The sequence below is a fragment of the Solanum verrucosum genome, unplaced genomic scaffold, assembly GCF_900185275.1.
Source record: "Solanum verrucosum unplaced genomic scaffold, falcon-dt-bn FXZP01000151.1, whole genome shotgun sequence".
Classification (NCBI taxonomy): domain Eukaryota; kingdom Viridiplantae; phylum Streptophyta; class Magnoliopsida; order Solanales; family Solanaceae; genus Solanum; species Solanum verrucosum.
In genome coordinates, this window is record NW_026020202.1 from 97031 (window position 1) to 106327 (window position 9297).

The 9297-nt window shown below is 31.3% G+C and overlaps 1 protein-coding gene and 1 long non-coding RNA gene across 2 annotated transcripts; both read left to right on the forward strand.

The window, feature by feature from the left end:
• The first annotated feature begins 2606 nt into the window (after nt 1–2606).
• LOC125830077 (transcription termination factor MTEF18, mitochondrial-like) lies at nt 2607–4446 on the forward strand. The gene has a single exon (XM_049509299.1). It carries the CDS (start codon nt 2607–2609, stop codon nt 4302–4304), a length of 1698 nt encoding a protein of 565 aa, XP_049365256.1. The 3' UTR covers nt 4305–4446.
• Nucleotides 4447–4453: 7 nt separating this feature from the next.
• On the forward strand, nt 4454–7183 carry LOC125830078 (uncharacterized). Its single transcript, XR_007443129.1, has 3 exons — nt 4454–4465; nt 5588–5706; nt 6953–7183. It is a non-coding gene; the product is annotated as an uncharacterized LOC125830078 (long non-coding RNA).
• The last annotated feature ends 2114 nt before the right edge of the window (nt 7184–9297 follow it).

The following is a 9297-nucleotide window of genomic DNA, read 5'->3' on the forward strand; positions in this document are numbered from 1 at the left end:
ATTTAAATTTTAATTGTTATTAAAAATTATTGTTTTTTTTAAAAAACATGGTAATATTTAGAATGTTTAATTTAAAACAGCTCATTCAAAATTTTAAATTATAAAATTAAAAATTAAAAAATATGAAGTATGTAGTAAACATATATATTTATTTTATCTTTCAGTTCAATTTATTATATCAGCGCATCATTTGACATAATTATCGATAAATTTTTATATACTTAACAAAATGTGTTATTTTCAATTACGTAATTTAATGTGTTAATTTTCATTAAAAATAAAATGAATAAAATTAGAATGAAGAAAATGAATCCACGTTTGGATTCAGTAAGAAAAAATATTAATATGTAATACCATCATCATTCACCTGCATATAAAAACTCATATATTTAAAAAATAATAATAAATAAAATTAAGAAATAAAAAATATGAATTATGCTATAAATAAAGAAGCATACATTATATGTAAATACATCCAACACAGTTTGATTGTGAAACAAAACATAAGATGAAAAAAAATAAAAAAATATATTATATGCTTGACATAGTTATCAATTATAGTCTAGAAAGTGTTTCTGCTTCTTCAACTACATATATTCATCATAGAATTTGCTTGATCCAACTTCATCAATCAATCATCTTTCTTTAATTTTTTTTTAAAAACCAATTGATCGTCTCCAAGATCTAAATCTTTCAAAATAAAGTACAGATATTGATAATGTAAGCCACATAAAATAGAAGAAAAAGATAGGAATTACGCAAAAACTTACCTTCTCATGAATGATAAGGATTATTATTGCTTTGACTTTCCTTTATTAAGATGCATTTTTTTTCACTTGAAAAACTAAAGAAATATTGAGTTATGTCGTTAAATTTAAGGAATAATACGGTTGAGTTTTTTGGAATAGGAAGTTAAGCAAGTGGGTGAGAAATTTTAGGGATAATTATATGTGGTTGAAGTTTATCCTTTTATAATAAATAAATAAAATAAAATGTTTTTTTAAAAAAAAAAACTGAATGGATAATATGATAGATTTAGAGATTGTGTAAAAGTGGGTGTGTATTGGACAATTTTAAAACCATAAATTTAAATTTAAATATTAACTATTAAAATTGATTTTATAAATTAAATATTTTAGGGAGTCCATAACGTGATGATTTTGTAAAGTAATTCATATCTAGGAAAAAATAATATGACAAATGTTTTAATTAATTTGCATCTATAAAAGTCCTGTCTAATAATTATCATTCTCCTTTTAATTAAAACACAAACGTATTACTATAAAATAATAATGTATGATTAAAAGAATTTTAAAATTTAGTGAATTAAAATAAAATAGCCACTTTTCCATCGGCCCTTACTCGTCGAAATTGCTCCAATACAATAAAAAATAAGGTGATAAATACTTTTTAAATTTTTTAAATATTTTTGTTATTTTCTATCAAATGTGTGTAAATGACATGTCACTCGACTTTTAATTTTATACATCAATTAATTTGACAATACTTAAATGACTAAAACCAGTTAAAAAAAATGCATGCATTAACATTGTGTATTACTAGTACCTTATTTGGTATATTTTTTCAACCTATGTATAATTAAGTTGGCATTAGTTATATACTCTATTGTGTATTAAAGTGTGTATTGCTAATACCATGGATTTTTAGGTATTAGCAATGCAATGATTTTAATGCATGCATTAACTCAATTAAAGACCCAATTGTCTCTCAATACCATTTTTATATCTTTTCCATCGTAATAGTGAATGGTATCTTTGTAATTTAATTTTTTAATGCAATGCATTCTATTTTTAATGCATCAAACCAAACAATGCATAAAAATAATCAATGTATAATTAATGCAAGTACAAGTAATACATGCATTACTAGTACATTCTATTTAACATTAATTTTATACACTCTACCAAACGACCCCTAAAATCAATAAGTACTCCCTCTGTCCCTAATTACTTGTCTACTTTTGAATTGACATATCGATTAAGAAAACAATGATTGGCATAGTGAGTTTACCATTTTACCCCTATTAATTAGGAAGTGGATGAATTTAAGATTTAAGATTTTCAAGAAATTCTATATTTTTCAAAGTAATTAATTGAGGGTATAATATGTAAAAAGAAATTGTCATTTCTTGATTTGTCAAAATGAACAAGTAATTAGGGACAACTAAAAGAGAAAAAGTGGAAATATTTAGGTAAGAAACCAAACCTAATAATTTTTTTAAATAGTTAAAGAAGTAAATGGGATAAATGTATAGTTAAGGGACCATTTTAGATATTCTAAGTTTGTTTTTTTTTTATTTTTCACCCGATATTTGGAGCTTATATTGAAACTCCGATTACCAATAAGATTTTTTCTATACCACGAATTCGAACCCAAAACATCTAATTAAAAATAAATCTTTATGATTATCCCTTTGATCGAAAAAAAAAAAAAAACCCTTTTATGATTATTGATAGGGCTACCATTTCCCCGACTCCCAAATTAAAAGTAGCACAGCAGCAAAACCCTTTTGTGCGAACTTTGGCAACTCAAACCAGTAATTTCTTGAAATCATAGAGAGATTTCTCCTTCTCTATCCATTGATGATGAAGCATTTGCAGAAGCTGACAGCTCCGTTAATTCTCAAATGCGGTTATGTTTTTAACAATTCTAAACCCTTTTTTGGGTCCTTCCAAAAGGTTAGGTTTTATGCAACTGCTAAAAAACCTAAATTGAAACAAGAAGAAGATGAATGTCATATACCTCGTGCAGTGAAGAAAGAAGCACAAGCTGCTTTGCTAGACTACTTGCATTCCACTAGAAGTTTGCAGTTTATGGATGCTGAACATATGAGTAAAAACTCACCTTTTTTTCTTTCCAACTTATTACAAAGAATTGATAATGAAAATGATATTAGACGTTCTTTAACTCGATTCTTGCGATATCATCCAATCAATGAATTTGAACCATTCTTTGAGAGCATTGGCCTGAAACCTTGTCAATACTTGCCATTTCTTCCTAGAGATCTCATGTTTTTGAATGATGACCATAGGTTGCTTGATAACTATCACATCTTGTGTAATTATGGTATTTCAAGAAATAAGATAGGAAGGATTTTTGCTGAAGCTCCAGAAGTTTTTAGATATGATCCTGGAGTTTTGGACTTGAAACTTGCTTCTTTTCACGGGGTTGGGATAGATCAGTCTACTGTTGTTAAGCTTGTTAGTGCAAGTCCTCATCTTTTGATTGGGAATGTACACAAGGAATTTTTTCAAGTTGTTGAGGAATTAAAGAAAACAGGAGTTGAATATAGTTGGATTGAGGAGCAATTGAATGGAAATTCTATTGATTGGAGCCACTTATTTGAGCTCATATGCTTCTTGAATGGGTTGGGCTTGACTGATCAACAATTGGGAAAGTTAATTTGTCAAGTTCCTGGTCTTCTGTTTGATTGTTCCGGAGGTACTACATTTTCGCTAATTGGATTCTGGTTGAAATTTGGTATTCAGAAACCCGAATTACTTGATGTATTTCTACACTTACCACAAATTCCAATAACCACATTTGTTTTCAATATGAGGCAATGCTACCAGTTCTTGATTGAAATTGAGATGCCTGTCTTAGAGATTGGAAATATTATTCATTCATACCCTACATTGCTAGGCTCATGTGTTTTGAAGAAAGCTGCAAGCTTGCTAACTACCCTGAATACAGGGAAGAAGCGGCTTTGTAGTGTGATCAAGGAGGATCCAGAATTTTTGAGGAATTTGGTTCGTGGAGCCAAAGTTGAACGGTTACCAATAGCTGAGGAGGAGCTAAGATCCAAAATGATGAAAACTAAGTTCCTTTTGGATTTGGGTTTTTCTGAGAACTCAAGCGAAATGGAGAAAGCTCTCAAATTATTTCGAGGAAAAGGGGTGGAGCTCCAAGAGAGGTTTGATTGTTTGGTAAATGCTGGTTTGGATCGAAAGCATGTTGCTTCAGTGCTGAAAATATATCCGCAAATACTCAATCAAAGGAAAGAGGTACTTGAGGCAAAGATTGATTTTCTATTGAATACATTGGGTCTTCCACTGTCTACTTTAGTTTCGTTTCCATCCTACCTAAACTACACAATTCCAAGAACCACACTTAGGCTTTCAATGTATAATTGGCTCAAAGATCAAGGAAAAGTTGACCCAACATTGTCTTTGAGCACTATCATAGCTTCCTCAGAGAAATTATTCATGAAGACTTATGTAAATCCTCATCCTAAAGGCCTTGAAGTCTGGAAAGATCTGAAAAGAGAGTTATATCCTGATTAAGTGAGATATCCTGAGTCGTTCCATCTGGTAGCATTGACAAAGGAATGTCTAAAGCTTGAAATCTCTTTAAAGCACAGTCTCCTGCTTAAGTTAAGATGAGTACCAGTTCTAAATGTGTTAACTTTGAGTGAAACGAAAAGGAGCTGGCTGCAGGCATCCAGGTAATGGCCTTTCTAGTTGTGTCATACATGGATGGCCCTGTTACTGACCCATTCAATAATTAAGGATTATAATGTCCATGTTTGCACTTGATGTCCACTATTCTTGATTCACCTGTCTTTTCTGTTGGCACTATGTCTAACTGTTTTACTTGCTATTGTGTACTGTTAAAATTTAAAATTCTCTGTCTTTGTTAGGAATTGTCTTCTTTATGAACTGTTCTACTCCTTAGCATTGACCTCTCACTAGCTTATATTATTGGTAAAGTGAACAAAGGACCATCTTACTCGTATTAGGGGCAACTACAGATTGTAGGAAAATAATGTTTATCTTTTGCCAAGTAAAAGACTAAATTCCAGTATGTGGGCTGATTTGGTGCTTAGCATTCAGTACCATTCATGGTATATAACCCCTATTTGTGATGAATAGTGCATGTTCAATGTCCTCTATTTGCATCTATGGAGTTTGACTTTTCAGAAACCATTAAATAATCATAATATGTTAAAGAATGCAATTTACCACTTTTATGAATGTAAATTTGCAGGTCTTTCTTTCTTTCTGTTATTTAAGTCAACCCCGCAATTGATGAATCTGTTAATTATGAAGTTGACCAGAATCAGAGAGAATCATTATCATTTTGAATACAATCTAACACTGTACTGGAAAAACATGTCTGCCAAAAATATACAATTCATTAATATTTAAGAAGATAGTATATAGCGAAAGATCAGAACAAACAGCAAAATAGTCAAAGTGAAAAGAAAAGTTAAGGAAACCATAAAAGAAATTTACATAGTATTTATCAAAAACAAAAAGGAGATTTTGTGGATAGCATACTAGAATTCAGATCAAGGTGACTGGAGTGTGTTGTGGACATAAATGGTCGTCTTCTTCTCCCTGTTGTCCCTCTCTTGTTTTGCCTCTTATTCTTCATTGAGTTGCTATGGTGAAGCTATGACACCAATATGCTCTTTACTCTCACTCTTTTCTTCTTTGTTTAATTCTTTTTTTCATTTCATTCTCTTTCCACTATTTTATTACCTTTCCTGCCTATAAATGGTTCCCTTGTTTTGTTATTCTTGTATCTATCCGCTCCATTGGTATTAACAGTAAATATCATGCAGGTGCATTATAGATCAAGGTATTAAGCTACATGACATGGAGTGCCAAACCACACAGCCCACTTTAAGAACAAAAATGCTGCATGTATGCATGCTGTAAACATTGGTCAATGCAGGAAGAGGTGAGGATAAATACAAGTAAAGAAACAGATCCCCAGCCAAAACTACTTTAATCTATAAAAGACTTTCATTTTCATTTATAAATAGCTTTTTTTCAAAGATAAAACCAAAACCTTCAGCCATAACATGCCAATCCAATCTATAGGTATAGTATTATCCCAAACAAAGGCAATTACTTGCCATATTATCAAGTGAAAATAGAATTAGATACTTTTCTGTCTGATTGTTGCTTTCGATCGCAAGTTAAAAATGCAGTCAGAAATATCAAAGGTGCATTCTATTGTTGCTAGCTTCCTTTTACGATGATTTAGATGGCGTTTTGTGCTTCTACATGATCCATTTATGAGCTCATATTAAAAGTGAAGAGAAACACATTGTTTTATCGCCCATATCTGCTGGAGGAAGTGCGGTTCATTTAGTCAGATTATCTTATAGCTATCAAGTTGGGAGAGCCCAAGGCTATATAAGCCCCACATCAGTTCCTCATTAAACCGATGTGGAACTCAAGTCCCATTCCTTGCAATAATATCATAACAAACCACCACGCTCCACATCGTCGTCCTCAACAGCTGTGAGCTAGACATTGCTAGCCCCGGCCAAACACTGCCATACCGGCGTCACCATCCAAGGCACAGTGGGCATGGAGAGTGATGGGTGGTTCTGATACCATTGATACAACCTTAGTAGAAACACACCCTAAAAGCTGGCTATTAAGGTGGGAGAACCCAAGGCTATATAAGCCCCACTTCAGTTCCACATGTAACCGATGTGGGACACACAACATATGGTTCAACTCTTAAGTCCCATTCCTTGCAATAATATCATAACATTAACTCTATCATTAGAGTCAACCCCAACAACTAGTGGGGTTCTGAAACACATAGGAAAGGAACTTCAAGGTTGCATTGGTTTATCACTTATTTTTCATAAAGAAGAAAGTTCCCTGTTTTAATCATTACACATTTTCTTTTGAGGCCTCCAGTTAGTTGTGTGGAATTTGCATTAATCCGTTTTTGTCCTTTCTATTAGTTGGTCTTATTTATACGTGGATATTTTTCATGGTATTTTTCAACATTATATATTTATATCAACCAACGAGTGAAATATACACCATTGGCATCCATTCATATCCAGACACAAGTCTTCCATCAATTTCCTGATATAAATTCTTACCTTAATTTTTCTTATTTTTTGGCAGTTTTGTTTTAATCACCAATTAGATTAATGTCACTGATTCATTATGTGCAGCTGTTAAAACATCAAGAACGAAGGATGAAAAGAAGAAATCAAAGCCAAGAGGTGAACAACATCAAAGGTAATTTGGTAGATGATCAAGTAATGGTATAATTTGATTTCTTCATGAATGGATAGATTCAACATCCGTGTTAGCGTTACTGATTAGCCTTGTACATTCCAAAAGCAGAGAAGAGTCACTCTAACAGCAGGGCAAGAAATCTTTTGAGGTTTTATTTATGGGATCACATGATCCTGCATCATCGTCTATTTAATCTTAAGAAGACGAGCAAGCTCAATAAGGTTGAAGAATGGCTTCGGCCTTTTCCTATGCGATCCATTCATCTATGAATTTGTTAGGGGTAAAAACTTAGTTTTGTTCTGCTATATGTAAACTTGATTTCTTTGCCCAACTTATATGATGAAACTATTATTTTTTTCTGTATTTAGAGGAATGATTCTAACCACCATTCACGTACTATTCCTCGTCAGGCATCGCGAGGAAGAGCAATTGAGAATTCTCATTCCAGAAATACACTGACAAGAACTTAGAGTTTGTTTCTTCAAAATGCAGATTTCAGCTTCCCCTGTATCAATGAGTTTCAGTTTTAACTTTGTTATCTAGGTGTGTTTGGTATGATGGAAAAATGTACCTGTTTAGTTGGAGAGAGAACTTTTAACCATTTACTAAGGATTTTAAATAATATTAGCAACTGGATTCATAAAAACAACATAGCAAACCAAATATTGTTTGATGGAATTTTTTTAATTTAAAGTTGATATATTGTCTAAGTTTTGGTCAAAGTTGTGATATATAAAGTGAAGAAATGATATACTTCCTTCGATTACTTTTACTTATCTAGTATTTCTCAAATAGGTTTTACTTTTACTTTAACATATCAAGAAAACTAAAAATGATAATTGCTCCCCCATATTAGTTGTTCACTATTTCCTTTACATATTAACTAAAAGTGTAGCCAACTATAATCAGGAGATAAGGGTCAAACACACTTGAACTATCCCTTTTATTTTTGAGTTTCATATTTAAATTATTGAGAGTGTAAGTTTTATACTGAAATTATTACTTATTAGTTTGAGAAACACATCTCTCTTTTATTACATTCTTATTATGGTGTGTGTAATACACTCTTTCTTTTATTTAGGAAAATTATCGCATCACACTTCACATGGAAAAAAACATTCCACCTTGACAAAAAATAAATAAATTATTAGTATTAGTTAAAGTTAAATATTAAAGTATTACTATTCCCCCCAAAAAATATAAAATAAAATGTAAAATAGTTTTCTCACCCCACCCCACCACTTCCTCTAACCGTACCCTCCCCCCCCCCTCAAAATCCCTTGAAATAATATGCTTTTAATTGTTTTTCCTTGTTTTGTATTATATATATTTAAAAATCTATTCTTCACTTGCCGCAAGACTTTTTTTAAAATAATTTTTTTATTTCTGTTATATTCGGTACACAAGTAGAAAAAAATATTTTCCTGAAAATATATGTACACATCTAACATAAAATAAGAAAAATGTAAAAACAATAAAAAAATAAATTAGGAGCGGAGGATTAGATGGGGTGGGGTAGAATTTTTTTTAATATTAATTTTTTTAGGAAGGAGTCGGGGAGGGGGTGAGATCTGATTTTTTTAAAAAATATTTTATAAAATAATTTTAAAAAATAAAAGGATGGAGGGATTATCCGGGGGGGGGGGGGGGGGGGAGGGAGGAGGAGGAGATGAGAAAAACATTTTAAATTTTATGTTTTTAAAAAATAATTTTTTTTTTGGGATAGTAATACTTTAATCTTTAGCTTTTAACTAATATTAATAGTTTATTTTTTTTCATCAAAATAGAATATTTTGTCGATGTGGCAAGGTTTTTTGCAAATAAAAGAGTGTGTATTACACACACCACTGAGGTATGTTTCTCAAAGTAATAAGTGATAATTTAGGTATGAAACTCACACTCCAAATAGTTTAGGTATGAAACTCAAAAAAATTAAAATAGTTTAGGTGTGTTTTGACAGTTATCTCTATAATTATTCTAGTTGGCAATGCTTAGGTGGATGAATTAGTCCCACGTGGCTTGCCATGTCACTAAAATTTGGGTTGTTAACTCTTGAAGGTATTTGTGGTATCATGGAATAACAAGGGAGACATTTTTATCCCAAAACGTAACAGATGATATAAGTGGTTTATTTCGTATAGTTCAGGGGTAATTTTAGATAAAGAAAATTTTACATAATTAAAAAACTACTAAGGGTTACATTTTTTTCAAGGTATTTATTAAGGGTAGATTAGTCAAAACATAATTTGTTTTCTAGGAATGAGTAGTTTCTTAATAG